A 17,403-nucleotide genomic window follows, 5' to 3' on the forward strand; every position below is an offset into this window, starting at 1 on the left:
GAGGGAATCAGTAACTTATCAGTTTCATCTTGAAAAACCCTCACAACAGTGTATGTAACACATTTCTTCCCCTTGGTCAATTTTAAGCTTCTTTTGCAAAAGAAAAACGGGATGTGGCTTTGCAGATGACAAGACCTGTTGACTGTGAACAACACCAAAGCGACTTCTCAAAGAAGTCATGGTTAGACAATAGTCCAGTCAGTGTTGTGTCTTGGGAGGTGCAAATCCTCAGTGGGGACCATTTTCTGCACACAAGAAGAGCTGAGAAGACTCTCGTGGCTATAGGGCTGAGGGAACTTTGAAGATGAAGCTATCCCTCAACGTCTTCTTCTTTGGTTGGTATCTGATATGGAAGGGAAAGAGAATCATATATGCTGTTTGATGCGGGGGGGGGGGGAGAAACCTAAGATTGCTTTCTATTTCTTGGTTGCTGTGCCTCTAATGGCCTGATCTTCTTTCCAGGATGGTGGCTGTCCAGGCAGTGTTGGATTTCTAGAGGTGAGTCAATACGGTGGAAGTTTTTTACATCTTTTCCCCCCAAATGCTGGGAGGTTCTAGGGGTTGAATTTCTGGATGCTTATGGACCACCCGAAATAACCGTTAAATAATTGTTTATACTTGGAGGATTTGAGCTTAGACAGAGGCATAAGGTAAGCACTCCAACAAGCAGACACTTCCACTGATGTGGGGTTGACCACAAGGGTCTTCAAGGTATTTATTTCAAAAGTCTTTTTTGCAGTAAAGTTTGGGAGGAAAGGAATCCCTTGCTTTTCAGATTCTTGGGGGGAACAACTTTCTCAGTCTTTCTTGGAAATGTGTTTATTTGTTAAATTTATATGTTGCCCATTTCACTGTTAAGTGACTCTGGATGGGTCTTGATTGAATGACTGAATTGGCACAAAATTCTTAATTGCTCCCATTAAAGTTGGTGGTTGCATCTATACTATTCACGAAGTTCAGCTACTTTTAATTTTTCTTTTGTCTTTTGCACTGCATTGTGTCACCTCAAGCTACTTTAACTTAGCTAAACATGTGTCCATACATGGATCTCAGTCTTGCTCTTTTAACCATTTAGTCATGTCCGACTCTGGGCAATTTTATAGGCAAATGGTTTCAATGCTACCCTGTCAAGCACAGCTTCTTTTAATTAAGCCAGTGTGAGCTTTACTTGCCCCTTCTTGTTTCACCAACCATTCCTAGCATCATTGACTTCCACAATGAATGAATTTGCATGCATGACATGGCCAAGGTAATTCAGACATGGCCTTATGACTTTAGCTTCTAGTGATGTTTCTGGTTTTATATCATTTGAAACCTCTATGCTAGTTACTCTGACTGTCCATGGTATATGCAATAATTTATCTCCAGCACCACAGTTTGAGATCTCCATTTATTTAATTAAATTGTCAGACACTCAAACTGAGCTTTAGGGATATGTATGCGTCATATCATGTCAGCATAATTTGGAGAGAACCTATTCAAAAGAAGTTGTGATGATGTTTGTATGTATTTTTGCTGCACTTTTGGTGTTTTGTGTATAGCTTTCTGTGTGCAGTTTGCAAATGATGACAATATGAATGATTTGCAGTGAATATTTGAAATAATGCCTCATAAAACAAAGTTTATTAATCTGGAAATTAATGTACCAAAGACCAAGCTGGCTGTATTTGACAAGGTAAATAAAGTGAGAAACTGCAAGTGATGATGAAAGATTATACCAAGGAGAAAATTATGTGTATATTGGTAAAAAGTGTTATAGCTGAAGTAGAAAGAAAGTTTATTTCCAGGTCTTCTTGCCCTGAACATGGAAGCATGGCAGGATCAAGTTCAGTTCCCCACTTTACATAATTCCCTCAGAACCCCCCAAAACTGTTCCTGCCTCTAAGCAACTCTCACTCCCATATATCATATTTTTCGGAGTATAAGATGCACTTGCCCCCCCCAAACGAGGGTGAAAATTTGGGTGCATCTTATACACCGAATGTAGTCCCACCCACTCATTAGTCCCCACCCTTCAGCCTTTGTATCCCAGCAATTTGCCACCATGCAGCAAACAGCAAACAGCCTGTTTCAGCTTCAGCTCAGCTGGATAAGCACAAGCAGCTGATTGTCAGTTGGATTGGACTCCCGACCATCAGCTGTTTCAGGCTGCATGGACTGCTATTGCCTATTGCCGCCTCTACCTGCCCTATTTTCAGCCTCTGTGTGCCCCATTTTCCACCTTTTCTAATCCCTTCCACCCAGAATGAATGGAAATGGGGCACGCAGAGGCCGAAAGAGGAGTGTGCAGAGGCTGAAAACAGGGTGCACAGAGGCGGCAATAGGCAATAGCAATCCCTGCAGCCTGAAACAGCCAATGATCAGGAGGCCGATCCAATCGACAATCACCTGCTTCTGCTAATCAGGCTGTACTGAAATTAAAACTGAAACACTGTTTGCTACAAGGGGGCAAATTGATGGGAGGCAGAAGCAGATTTTTTCCCCTTGTGCTAATCAGGTTAAACTGAAACTGAAACAGGCTATTTGCTTTTTGCTTCAAGGAGGCAAATTGCTGGGAGGCAGATTTTTTTTTCTTTTTTAATTTTTTTTAAACATAAAAGACAACATATAAAACTTTCATCCATTACATACAGCATGTCGTTTGGTTACAAGGGTTTGTGCATCCATATTTTCAATTACATATACAAATCACAAAATTTCCGTCTAATATAACTAAGTACCTCACTTTCATTGTACACCATATATTCAATTACGGTTAATATTTCTTTCTTTTCAGCAAACCCAATTCCCTTGCATCCTTGATTGTCTACTTAATAACAATATATCTTTGTGTAATCACATACCTCATTCTGATTATTTGTACAGTGTAAAAGAATTTTCCAACTGTTTGTATTTATACATCACTACTTTTGATTATGCATAATCCCGCCAATCATCCATCAAGTATGCTTACGTTCATTGTTGTCCTTGTACATCATACATTCAAGCACAAATGTTATTCGTTCATTTTTAAACAGAGTATTCTAAATACTCACTTCATACAAATACCAATCTTTCATTACTTCCTTATTAAACTATTTATCCAGAGGATATTTTAATAATATACATCACTACTTAAACTTATGCATAATATCACCAATACTCTATCAAATTTACATAGATTCATTATTATCCTTATCCTTCATTTTAAAACAAAATATCCTAAATTATTTAATTCATATATATATGTCAGTCTTTCATTGTATCATTATTAATCTATTTAACAACATGATTGTATTATCCCTTATCTCCTTCGATTGAAACATAAACGTTTTTCATTTCCAGGTTTTTTTATCAAGCCACTGATAAAATAAATCCCATATCTTATAGAATTGCTCATCTTCTTGTTCTCTAATTTCAAATGTCAATTTACTCATTTCAGCACACTCCATTATTTTTTGAATAACTTCCTCCTGTTTTGCTATTGTTTCATTTTTCCAGTTTTTTGCAAATACAATTTTAGCTGCTGTTAAAACGTTTACGATAGATATTTCAAGTCTTTATTGTAAGTTTCTGGTATGATTCCCAATCAAAAAATCTCTGGTTTAAGGTCTATGTGTTGTGTATCATTTTCTCCAACCACATGTGAATTTTAGTCCAGTATCTTTTGGCTTCAGTGCAAGTCTGCCACATGTGGTAATATGAGCCTGGTGTCTGATGACATTTCCAACACTTTTCCAATTTATTCTTGGACATTCTTGCAATTCTCATTGGGGATAGATGCCACCTGTAAAACATCTTATACAAATTTTCTTTATATGCAGTTGATATTGTCATTTTATAATTTTGAGACCACAATTTCTGCCATTTCTCTAAGTCAATCCCCTGCCCAAAATTCCCCCCCCCCAGCTATCATGGTTTCCTTAACTTGTTCCTCTTGTAATTTAACCTCTAATAAATATCCATATAGTTTTTTAAATTACTTTTTCATCAGTACCTGTTAAAATTTTGTCTAGCTCAGTCATTTTGTTGTATAGACCTTTTGATTTCCTATCTTCATTATATCTAGGGTGTATCTGCACATATGAATACCAATTCATTTCTATTCCTTCTTGTTTCAACTCTTGGATAGATTTGAGTTCTGCATTCAATATTTCAACATATCTAATTGTGTGTTCCTTTTTATATATTATTGGATATGAAAATGCTTCAGTGGTTGATTTCCAACTGGAGTTTTTAAGTAATGTAATTTTTAACCTTTTCCCAATTTAATAGCAAAGCCTCCCTTATATAATGTCTTCTAAAATAACCATATGCTTTAGTTCCCTTATACCATAAAAAAGCATGCCATCCCAACAGTAAATCAATAATCCAGAATTTTTTAGTGTTATCCACTCCTTAATCCACATCAGATTTGTTGCTTGGTAATATAACTCCCAGTCAGGTAAGCCCAATCCTCCTCTTGTAGCAATTTGAGTTTTATTCTTACTTTTTTCTTTTTCCAAATAAACTTGTTTTGTTTAAATCTTCAAAAAAAGTCCTTGCCCAATCTAATTGGAATTGTCTAGAACAGGTATAAGATTCTGGGTAAAATGTTCGTTTTAATTATAGAGATTCTTCCTATCATTGATAGTTGTAGGTTTTCCCATTTCATCAAATCAGTCGCAATTTGCTGCTTCAGTCTAATATAATTGTCCTCCTTAAGAGTGCTGATAGGTATAACCCCAAATATTTAACCTTGTTTGTGACTTGAATCTGCAAAACTTCTGCCAACTCTTCCTTTTGTCTTAATGGTATGTTCTTTGTCAAAATCTTTATCTTTGTTTATTTTCAACCCTGCTACTTTTCCGTACTCCTCTATTCTTTCTAACAATTTGAATGCTAATGGGTCTTCAAGAATAAAAACCAAATCATCTGCAAATGCTTGTAGCTTGTATTCTTCTTTTTTAATTTTCATTCCTTTTATTTCTTCTTCTTAATCTTTCTGTTTAAAACTTCTAATGTTAAGACAAAAAGTAACGGTGACAGTGGGCAGCCTTGTCTCATACCTCTCTTTATTTCAATAGAGTCTGTCAGTTCTCCATTTACCATTATCTTTGCTGTTTGTTCATGATATACCATTTGTAAAGTTTGAATAAATTTTTACCAAAATTCATCTGTTCCAATTGTAAGAACATAAATTGCCAATTCACATTATCGAAAGCCTTCTGTGCATCAAGAAATATCAAAGCCGAGGGAGGAGCCAACGTCACGATGAAACATCACAAAAAAAAACCATTTTGATCAGAGTGGATAAAACTATTTAAGTATTTTTCAAGTCTCTCAGCCACTATAGATGCAAATAACTTATAATCTGAACTTAATAAAGAAATTGATCTATAGTTCTTGGTTTGTGCTAAATCAGTCTCCTTCTTGGGTAGCAATACAATGTATGCTTCTGACAATGATTTAGGTATTCTACTCTCAGACATCACTTCATTCATAACTTCTAAGAGTGGGAGAGACAAGGATTCTTTAAATGTTTTGTAAAATTCCACTGGTAATCCATCTGGTCCCGAGGCCTTTCGATTATTTTGTTTTTTTAAGTGCTTCCGTTAGCTTCATCATCGTTATTTTACCTTCCAACATTGTTCTAGTTTCATCTGGTATCTGGGGAAGATTAGCGTCCTGTAAATATTTTTAACTCCTCCCTCTTCTATTTTCTCTTGTTCATACAGCTTAGCATAATATTCTTGCATAATTTTCTTCTTCTCAGCATTTCTATACTGAATTGTCCTTGCTCATCTCTTAGCTGCAATATTTTCTTTGCTTCTCTCTCTTTTTTCAGTTTATATGCCAACCATTTGCCTGGCTTATTTGCATTTTCAAAGTAGTTCTGTTTAGTACCTCTAAATTTTTGTGCCAGTTCTTCCTTTTCCAGTAGATCCATTTTGTGTTTAATTGTATCCATGTTTATTTTAACATCTTTTTTGTGGAGATCCCTGTAGGTCTTTTTCAAGTATTTTATAGTCATTCTCTAAATCAGACCTCTAGTAGCTGCCTTCATTGTATCCCAAAGATTCTGCATTGATGTATCTTCTTTTTTATTTTCTTTAAATAAAAAGTTCTTTTTCCATTTTCTGTACAAAGTCTTTTTCTTTCAATATAATATTATTTAGTGTCCATCTAGATCTTGTCCTTTGGCCTTTCCATTTGATTGTAATTGGATTATGGTCTGCCCAAGTGCTTGTTTCAATCTCGATTTCTTGTATGTTACAAATCAGTTCCGTGAGGCCCATATCATATCAATTCTGGAAAATGATGAATGTCTATTTGAATAAAAAGTATATTGCTCTTTTGTAGGATTTCTTTCTCTCCAAATATCTTTTAGATTTGTTTCATCTATCATCCTGAAAAAAGATTTTGGAAGCAATTTTCTACTTAACGTTGTTTTGTGTGTTTTGTAGTCGATGTTCTGGTTTACAATGCCATTAAAATCTCCCATCATACAAATATCAACATAGTCCAAGTCAGAAATTTTTTTGTGGAGTTTTTTGTAAAATTCATCTTGTTTTTCATTGGGTGTATAAATTGCAATTAAGAGTATTTTTTAATATTATCCATAATTTCCACCATCAAGATTCTTCCCTCTTCATCTGCATAGATTAGTTTCGCTGGAATATTATCTTTAATATAGAAGATCACTCCTCTTTTCTTACAATTCGCCAATATAGTAAACATTTTTCCAAGCTTTTGTTGTACTAGTAGATATCCATGTCTCTTTTGAATATGCACTTCTTGTAGGAAGATTATGTCAAGTTTTAGCTTTTCTAATTTGTGAAATATTTTTCTTCTTTTAATTGCTGAGTTAAATCCATTTATATTGCTTGTGGCCATTTTTCCCCTCCATGTTTATACTTTATATACAGGATTTATGGCTCTAGATCTAGGTTCTCAATATTTTCTGGGATTTATGCTACCCACCGCGCCTTCTCCTTTATCAATTCCGCTATAACATCTTCTATTTTTTCAATCTCAATTATGGGGGTCTCTAGTAGTTGTACCAATAGTTCTTCTTTTCCAGTTTTCTCAGCCATTCCTCTGAAGTATTCTGCGTAGAAGGCTTCTGCCTTATCGATTGTATCTATTCTGTATCTTTGTCCTTGCCATGCAAATAATAGACCTTCTGGTATGAGCCATCTATAATTAACACCTTTTTAATCAGAATCTTAGTCAAAAATTGGTAATCTCTTCTCTCACACTCTTCTTGGAATTTGTTTCAGAACTACAATCTCCTTGCCTTTACATTCTAGTTTTCTATCTCTCATTTTCTGTAATATTTGTAGCTTGGTTGCTTTCTTAGTAAATCTTATGTGAACTTCCCTTGGGAGAGCCTTTCTCATTGCATATCTTGTGTGTATTTGGAATTCTTCATCTATGCCATCCATCATCCTCTCTTTGGATATCTCTAATACATTTGTCAAAATTTCAGATATTATTTGTACTAGGTTCTCTCCTCTTTCTTCTTCTGTTTTGAAATCTTAAGAAAAATTCAGACCTATCCATCTCCCATCCTAATATTCCACTGCTCTCCCTTTCCATGTCACTCAATCTGCTGTCAAACTCCTCAGTCTTCTTCTCTTGTTGAAACTTTTCTTCAATTTTTTGGATTCTGTCCTCGTATTTCATCATCCATTGTTGCATATCTTCTATTTTTCCTTCCATTTTAGCTGTTTTTTGTTTTATGCTTTCAATTCGTTGCTCTATTGTCTCAATTCTTTTTTCTATGGTATCTAACTTTTCATCATTGCTATAAGCTCCTGCTTGCAATTTTTCTATCTCTTGCATGATTGCCTTTAGTTATTCCCTTCTCTTTTTTCTTGTTGAAGCATCAATTGTATTGATCTTTGTCCTCCTGCAAGTGAGGAGGCAGGGGTTGTTGTTGTTATCTTTCTACTCATCTTCTAATTTTTTTCTTTTTGTATTCTAGTGTAATTAATGTCAAGTAATGTAAAAATCCCAAATAACCACTAGAGTATCCCAAAAATTTAAGCATCAGCTATAAAAATACAGAGTTATGGATAAAATGAAAAGAGAATAAAAAAGAGAAAAGAGAGGAAAAAGAAAACATCTCTTACTTAAAAAAAAGAAAGAGAGAAAAAAATCTTCAGTCCAATTCACTCAAATTTTAAAACAAGCCATCCATATAGCAATAGCAGTTAGACTTATATACCGCTTCATAGGGCATTCAGCCCTCTCTAAGCAGTTTACAGAGTCAGCATATCGCCCCCAACAACAATCCGGGTCCTCATTTCACCCACCTCAGAAGGATGGAAGGCTGAGTCAACCTTGAGCGGTGAGATTTGAACAGCCGAACTGCAGAACTGCAGTCAGCTGAAGTGGCCTGCAGTGCTGCATTTAACCACTGTGCCACCTCTGCCTCCAATATCTTTGAAAGGAAAAGAGAGCAAAGAAAAAACAGGAATCAATACTTCAAGGCTTCAAAGGAAAAAAAAAGGAATCAAGGGGTCAAGGGTGAAAAATCACCACCTCCCCAGCAAGATAATATAAGCACTGCCACCAAAGCTAGGAAAAAAAAGATTCAAAGGTTTTTTTAAGATGAAAGTCTTTCCAAGGTCACTCTGAGCTTTTCCTTAGAGCTTCTGTTTGTTCCAAAATAGGTTTCCAGATACTGAAAGTTTCCACAGGAAACAGCTCTATAAACAACTGTATTCCTGCCCCTATCAGTTCTTAACTGAATAGCCTGAAATTGAAACTGAAACACTGTTTGCTACAAGGAGGCAAATTGCTGGGAGGCAGAGGCAGATTTTCTTCCTTGTGCTAATCAGCTAAACTGAAACTGAAACAGGCTATTTGCTTTTTGCTTCAAGGAGGCAAATTGCTGGGAGGCAGAATTTTTTTCTTGTTTTCCTCCCCAAAAGCTAGATGCGTCTTATACTTTGGAGCGTCTTATACTCCGAAAAATATGGTAATCCTTTTCTAGCTGATATAAATGACCCCACAAAAAAGGTGCCAGGCTTTGAACTACCACATCAGGAATGAATAATTCTGAATAGGATTCACACCTTACATGTTGTCTAAGAGACTCTCTGTGTAAATGAGGCACAGTATCCTCCTGTCAATATGATTACAGGGTCAAAAGTCAACTGTAGATCAGAGTTCCCCAACTTTTTCGGTTTCGTGGGCCAGCCCGGGGCAGGGGAGAGGGAATGGTGTTATGCATGCTTTAGGCCCGGTACTGATTCCTCAGCCCAGGGGTTGGAGTCCCCTGCTGTAGTTCACATCATGACCAGCAGTAAGCTGAGGGCATTTACTGGTCCAGTATCTGATTATACTATGGTATACGATATTATACAGTATCACTATAATTGATGTTGCACTTCTAGACATATGCATTTGAACACCAATCTAATGTTAAAATGTATTTTGCTAGTCCATATATGATATGCCATATGTTAAATAAATAATGATTGCTCATCATTAACAAAGACACAGTGAAATGGACTAGAGGCAGGCAAAATTCTACGTAGGCAGGCAGTGGTGGGATTCAAATAATTTTACAACCGGTTCTCTGCCCTAATAATTTCTTCCAACAATCAATTCACCAAACTGCTCAGAAAGTTAGCAACCAATTTTCCTGAAGTGGTGCAAACTGGCTGAATCCCACCACTGGTCTTAGGACTATGGAGAAATCACACAACAACCCTTCAAGGGTCCATGAAATGAAAATGATTTGTCGTGTTGAAAAATAAAACATCAAACATTCCCATCATACAATTGTGAGAAGTGGTACTAGCAGCAAATGTGTCAATTTTAATTTTTTATGTGGTAAATATCAGTGAACGTAACTCATACAAATAAAAGCTCTTTGAGGTCCATAAATTTTCAAAAGTAGGAAGAGGCCCTGAAGGAAAAAAAAGTTTAAGAAACACTGGACTAAGATAATTGCACAAAGTAACTGTTTTTTTTCCACTCACTAATAAGAAACAATGCTTATTTCCAGTTTATCTCTGCTGCCTCTGTAAAACACAGGGTATTTTAATGATAAAATGGCTCCCTTACACAATTAAACTTATCTAGTTTTCCCTATAAGCTCACAAGATCCTGACAATGAACTAAAGTCCTAAACTTTCTTCCACACACACACACAATTCAAAATCCCTATTAAATATTTTCCATTCTATTATACTCGGTTCCTTTTCCTTTGTAATCTGAAAGAGTGTAATTTTGTTCCTCAGAATTCTATTCCAATGGATAGAGAACTTTTATGAGGTATAGGTCCTGGGAGAAACTAAGTATATGGCTTGCTCTGAAGAATGAATATCAAAATAAGTCAAAATAGCAAATTTTGATGTTGGAGGGGGCAACAACAAACAAGTCCCAATTCTTTTACAATGATCACATTGAGCATAGTATGAAGCACTTTGAGGTTTTACTGTAAGGTTGACAAAGAATGAGGATGGAATCAGAAAAGGAAAAAAGAAGGATAAGCAAACATGTTCCATTGAGAGGAAGGGAAGAAATAGAAGGAATTGTAATGAGATGGAGTTGATTAGATCCTGAATAAGTGAAAAGTGGTACATTTAAAGAACAAAGATCCTAAAATACTTAAGTGATTTAATGAAAGCAAAGATAGTGGTTTGCAAGAAGAAAAAGAGGCAGTGCTACAGTGAATCATATCGTGGTAAACTTGATTTAAATTCTTTTTCCTTATCTCCTACCTCTATTGGGTTGGTTTATTACATTAATCTGCTTTTTTGTGCTTTGCATACAGTTCCTTTGCTCAATGAATATGTAGTTGTGATCATGTGTTAGCCCACCAGACTAAGGCGAAGTCTTGCCAATTTCAGATTCTACAGGGCACTTTAATTATGTTCTAGAGTTAAACATGGAGGGAAAATTCCAGTATAATTCTGTATAATCCCACCTGTGCGTGAAGACATAATCTGCTTTTTAATTATTTAATTATTTAATTATTCTTATAATTTGCAATATCATTTGGAAACTGGTTTGGGTGTGATGGAAACTGGTATTTTGAATTCTCTAGGAATAAAGGTAATTTAGTTGTATTTTCTTTCCTATTCTTTTATCTCCTACATCTAATATGCTTCACGCTCTTTTTCTGGGTTTTGCATGAAGTTCCTCATCTCTTTGGGTATATATCTCTTAGGGGATCCTAATTCTAGAGTTAAGCATGAAGAGATAATTCCTTATAGAAACCTGTCCTGAGGTTGTTTGCTTCAAAGAGAATTTTTTCAAGGAGAGTAAATGACAGGTGTGCAAAACATTTCAAAGCCAAATGCCTGGTTTCAAGGTCAAAATAGCATACGCTAAAGGCAGATCGGTCTGTTTTGAACTAATCAGATGTCACATTTGAAATCTTTGACTCAGCATTACTATAAATGTTTCTATTAATAGAGAGTGAGGAAACCAAAGAGAGCACAGGAAAAAGAAAGCCACAAAAAAGAATTAAGACCTGAATTCTTTCATATAGAAATAAAGACCAAATGGTTTTGACCAATGACAGAAGTTGGGCATCGGTCCGTGATGGGAAACCTATGGCACGTATGCCACAGGTGGCACGCAGAGCCCACTCTGTAGGCACCCCAGCCGTCGCCCCAGCCCAGCTCCACTGTGCATGCAAGTCTGCCTCCCATTGGCCAGCTGGTCTTTGGGTCTCTGCCATGAATGCATGTGGGATGGGGCGCATGCGGGGGACGGCATGTGAATGCATGGGGGCAGGGTGCATGCATGGGGGGCTGCTTGCATCACATTTTGGGGCTTTGTGCACCCCCACCCTTGCCCCGTTTTGGCTTTTAGATTGGTGCAGGAGATCATCCAGATCCCTCTGTGCCCTGTTTTGGGCCTGGAAAGCCTCCTGCACCAACCTGGAAGCCAAAAATGGGCGAGGGGGACAGGGTGAATGCATGGGGGAAGAAGAGCACAGGGAGTCACGTGCACATGCACAGGGGGTTGCGCATGGAAGGTGGTTGCATTTAGGGGAGATTGCGTGTGCATGCACAGGGGGCGGAGCACACATTGCATTCTGGTTGTGGGTGAATGGGAATGCAGGCAAGTGCTTTTGGTATGCAACAATAAAAAAGTAGCCATCACTGGCATAGGTTATATTTTTTTTAAAACCTCTGGATGTTGCAATCTATGTATGATGTCCTAGAATAAATAATAAATGGAATACATAGTAAATACACAGAAGCAGAACTAGAAAATGTTAAATATAAAATATTGAATAAACTAGAGGTTGGTGATATGCAGTAATGGTAATATATAGCAACAAAATGGATATTATTGCAGGTCTATTCTCTGGTTAAGTTCTCTTGATGGAAATCATGTCTTCCAAAAAGAACCGGCCACTCTTCGTAAAGAAAAATATGCTTCCAAACACAGAAAGAGTCCTGATTTTGCCTTTAGTTGTTCCATTTCTGAGGATAAACAGATGCTCCACCTTCCACATTTGATCAATAATTATTATTATTATTTGTCTTGTCCAGGTCAAGATCTTCCCACACCTTTGATATCTACCAACTTCAGTGGGATGGTTGCTTTGGGAAAAGATGTCACCATCTCCTGCAAGAACCAGGATGATTTTCATGGACTATTCTATCTCATCAAATATACAAGTTCAAGTGATGGAAGGGAAACTGCACAACACAAGCAGGCAGTGTCCAATCAGGCTGCATTTTTCTTATCCAATCTTAGCAAATCACATGGCGGCATATACCACTGCAGATTTTGCCTAGCTGAATGGCGATGTTCAGATTTAAGTGATAAAATCTATCTCAACCTAACAGGTGATGTCTGCTCAGTAATTGTTTGATTTTCACACAACTGGCATTACAAAGAGTTTCACAATTTTGCAATTTTTCACAATTTTAGCCAAATATTTCCTTTCCCTGCCAGAGAAGCTCATAGGATAATTTTGGAAAAATACAATATCGTTTTGATTTTATAGATGCCATTCTCTATAGATGCCATTCTCTGATTAGTATATCACTTTGAAGAGACAGAATGTGAGATAAGGGAAATGTGAGTGCTTGGGCCTTGGATAGAATAATAGAATAGGAAGAAATAAATAGGTTCTCTTATAAATATTGTTTTTTAAAAGTACTGAGAATGGAGAAGATGATCCTTTGACTACCAAAAGACTGAAAAGGGAGGGAATGTTATTTGTGGCTGAATGAAGCAGGAGATGTTTGTCTATAAGGATCTCTGAGGTTTCATTGAATCTTTCCCCCTTCTAGATCCCAGCCTGACCAAGCCTTCCATCCAGATTTTAAATGCAAAAGATCGTCCATACTTCTTTGTATGGTGCGAGGGAACAGAACTTAGTCTGACATTTGCTCTTATAAACTCAATGCAGCAGATAGATTACAAGGCTGCAGAGCCAGGGGAAAAGAGAGTGAAATTTCCTCTCTATTGGGAAAGGCTGAACGAGGCAGAAAGTTATACCTGCCGGTACCACCATGAAAGCAATCCCTTTGTCTGGTCAGAGCCAAGTGATCCATTGGAGTTCCCTTTGAGAGGTAAGCATTCCTATTCTCCATTTGCCCATCTGAGATGGACTGAATTTCTGGAAGATCTCAGACTGAGGCAGAAATTTTAGTACCAATCATATAGATTGGTAAACATTAGGCCAGTCGGAGACCCTTGATAGGCAAGTATCTGTCTTGGGACCATTGAATGTTTCAGGGGAGACAGGGTAAGAGAAAGATTGACATGAAGGCTGATGGAGAGGCAAGAAAAGACAGCTCGTTCTTGTTTTAGTAGGTTGTAACAATAAAATTAACGTTCAGAAGAATGAGAAGAGATAGAGAGACAGAAGGATGAATAGACACATGTTGCAATATTGACCAGAGGCTTATCTGCACTTTTGAGGTGTCCCATCATCAGATTATAACAATTGTAAAAATTGAAAGATATTGCTCCAATGGTGATGCTTGCAGTGATTGTTGAGGTTAATCATAAGATTTGGATGATAATCTTATCCATTGACAGCAACTGCTGACATTGTTTAGCCAAAGATCAGGAAATGAGCATAAAATTTGGATAATAATATTTTAAAGTGATTCCTTGACAGCAGTTGCTGAAATTGGAAACACAGAAGGCGGGATTATTAGCAATGTGAGTATTCCTTTATGCAGAGAGAGAGGAAAAGGGACTTGGTCAAGACAGGACCTGCAAGGACCTTTACTGGTGGGCTCTGCTTGTCCTCTGAAGTTGATCATGTGACCAACTTGAGGTCGATTCCCATGGTGTGGCAGTGTGCCCAGAGCAGAAAGAGCCTCTCTTGTTGGAAAACAGCTGGTGGCGGGTTACGTTAATTCACTGTTGTTGTTCATTGGAGGGGGGAGGGTCATATGTTTTGTGTAGAGTGGTGCTGGGCTTCCATCCTCATTGTTTTATGGGGGGGTTCTCTTTTTTTGCCAATAAATGAAGATGTGTTGCAAATGTGTATTTGTTAAGAGATTTCACAAAAAATATTGTTGAAATAGAGGAATAAATGAATTTCTTTCTTGAATCCTTCTTTTTAGATACTGAGATGATGAATCCCACCATGAAGACGATACCCGGAGGGTCCAGTAGTTCAGGTGAGAATCCCCCCATAGAGTCCCAGGGGCTAAGAAAAGGTCTGATTTTTGTCCTTCATAAATAAGAAAGGGGACTTTCTTTCTCCAGACCCCATTGACATAACCTGTTGAACCAATGAGAAACTTAGCAGCTGCAACCTACTAAGCATAGTTAGGTTTAACTTTGATTAATTATCCTTGGGACTAAGAACACAGATCTTGAACCACTCCTTTGTGGAAGGGAGGCGCCTGATGAACATCTTCAAGGAGGCTCTGAGGATTGTGATAAAGAGAGATAAAATTGTTCAGACCTGGTCTGAGTTGGATTTTGAGACCAAAACGAACATGATTTCCAATTTCTTGCCTCCAATCAATGAGACATATGGGGTTTTTTAATGATTGTATAATCCCTCCACTCAAAAACCCCTGGTGGAAGACTTTCCAGAGGTAGAGACTGGTGCTCAGCCACCAAGAGAGCAGCAGCTTTGGGGGTTAAGTGAGCATGTCTGGAAAAGCAGAAGTATGCTTTGGGAAAGGACCATGATGACGGCCTTGAGAGCTTTCTTCTTCTCAAAATAGCCACCATGATGGTTCCTCTAATCAAAAGATGCCCACTTCCCAAATAGCACATGGGGACAATGCAGTGATGATATTCAATTTTTACCACCGGGTCTGTGGGCGTGGCAGGGGAAGGATACTGATAATTTTCAGTCACTCGTTTTTTTCTAATCTTGTCCCACGTGTTAAGGAATATTGCTTTGTTTGGCTGCATTGCTAAAATTGTAGGTCACAGAACCTGGCTGGCCCCAAGGCAATTATTTGTGGTTACTTTCCAGCGTGTTGAGATCTTACAGAAAATAGGATGAAAATGGAAAACTGATAAAGACACCTGAGGTTATGGATCTTTTTGCAGATTTAATGGTGGATGGAATTCTATTTCTGCTTAATCTAATCTACTGTATATTTGACCCTGGTTTTTATTCCTTAAATGTATTGCATGGATTTTCAACATTCATAATGATGATTTTTTATATCCATCTCCTACCAATTTGGATTGTCCTCTTCACATTAGCTTTCTTTTAATCTCTGCAAGGAATTCTTATGACTCTGATTTGGAGTTAATTTTGAATCACAGAATTTTACTGTTGAAAAATTCCACTCGGGGCCTGGACTACAAGCACTTGCTCTGGGCTGAAATCAGGGTTGCTTGCAGGGAGTGGTCAAAACAGGAAAGAGGGTGATGCAACAATGCTATCAAAGCCCTACTCCTTTCTTTGCATTTGCCCCTCCCTCCCTCTCCCCCCCCTCTCTCACAGAAACAAACAAAGGGGATGGGCTTCTATTGTGGTGGTGCATATTTTCTTTTTCCACACTGTTGGCAGGAATAGATGGTGCGTCCTAGGGAGCCATTGGGTTTTTTGCACATTAAGAAATCCAGAAAGGCAAGTTGGTTGTTTGCTTCTTTTTCCATAGTGAATTGTATTTTGGGGTGTAGGCTATTGAGATGTGTGAGGAAGTTGTCCAGTTTTTCTGTCCCATGTGGACAAATCACAAAAGTGTCATCAACATTTCTAAGCCAGAGTTTGGGTCTAGTTAGATATGTTGATGATACTTTCGTGATTTGGCCACATGGGAAAGAAAAACTGGACAGCTCAAAAGCTTATTTCAGCTATATCTAAATAGCATCATGTTTCTCATCCTAATTTATCCATTGATGAGGACACATCATATTTATATTCTCATCTAAAATCAAACCAGGACATGATGACTTAGTTGGCAGAGCTATAATATACAGAACAGCTCATGAGAAGAATGGTATAATTGTACAAAAATCATTTACTGCATCTTATAAACATTGTAGAATACTCATGTTAATCTATAGGAGCCATTGTTTTTTGGATCTGATACAGAAACTCAGAGAAAGTAGGGCTGTTTGAAATGTAAAATGAAGAATAAAATGCAAATATTTTGGCTTTACAGGTATTATTAACACATACATATGGGTACGTGTGGCTGTGAGCCTTTTCCTGCTTCTCTTGTCACTACTGATCGCGGTATGGTACAAAAGGAGAAAAAGTAAGTGGAGATAATATTGTAATAAACATGGTTACAGAAAAGTGGATAAATAGTATTCTAAACACTTAGTATACTAACTATGGTCTATAAGCCTCATGTAATGACTGCATTGCCTTCATTTTCACAGAGCAGCATAAAAAAGCTAGTATCAGAGAGATAAATAAAGCACATTTTTAGACCCTGTGGTTTAAAGAGAAACTTGAAGTTTGCTAGGAATAGGTGACAAAATTAGAGAATATTGGCCCAGGAAGATTTTTTATAATCCAAGAGAAAAGTCTTGTATATCTCTTTACTTTCCCTAATTGCAGAGTGAAAGAGAATTAAGAAAAAACAAAGTGGGACATGAAAATAGGCTGGCTTAAAGAAGTTAAAGATTTTTCCCCACAGAAAGAAGCCATGAAATCTATGAATTTGTGAAAGAATCATAGCAGACGTGGTATTCAGAAGGTTCTGACCAATTCTGGAGAACCAGTAGCAGAAATTTTGAGTATTTTGGAGAACCAGTAAATATACCATCTCTGACTGGCCCCATCTATTCTCTGCCTCCCGAGTCCCAGCTGATCGGGAGGGAATAGAGATTTTGCAGTATCCTTCCCCTGCCACAACCACCAAGCCACGCCCACAGAAACGGTAGTAAAATATTTGAATCCCACCACTGAATCCATAGAAAGGATCTGCCCCAGAGATGCCGGGAGATTTGTGCTTTCAGAAGGAGCTTAGTACTTGAGAGGCAATAGCAATAGCAATAGCAGTTAGACTTATA

General features: G+C 37.5%; 1 protein-coding gene and 1 long non-coding RNA gene across 2 annotated transcripts in view; both read left to right on the forward strand.

The window, feature by feature from the left end:
* The window catches only part of LOC148046313 (immunoglobulin superfamily member 1-like), a 50,269-nt gene extending 35,309 nt beyond the window's left edge, over positions 1-14,960 (forward strand). Inside the window, exons 6-8 of the mRNA XM_087714669.1 lie at positions 13,239-13,520; positions 14,529-14,585; positions 14,806-14,960. Of these exons, the coding sequence (XP_087570795.1) occupies positions 13,239-13,520; positions 14,529-14,585; positions 14,806-14,960 (494 nt within the window). The remainder of the gene's footprint in view (positions 1-13,238; positions 13,521-14,528; positions 14,586-14,805) is intronic.
* On the forward strand, positions 239-12,536 carry LOC148046315 (uncharacterized). Its single transcript, XR_015696274.1, has 3 exons — positions 239-335; positions 463-498; positions 12,489-12,536. It is a non-coding gene; the product is annotated as an uncharacterized LOC148046315 (long non-coding RNA).
* Positions 14,961-17,403: the final 2,443 nt, after the last annotated feature.

This window comes from Thamnophis sirtalis, unplaced genomic scaffold (genome assembly GCF_051295495.1).
Source record: "Thamnophis sirtalis isolate CommonGarterSnake01/CBP01778 unplaced genomic scaffold, rThaSir2_p1.2 scaffold_4, whole genome shotgun sequence".
Classification (NCBI taxonomy): Eukaryota; Metazoa; Chordata; class Lepidosauria; order Squamata; family Natricidae; genus Thamnophis; species Thamnophis sirtalis.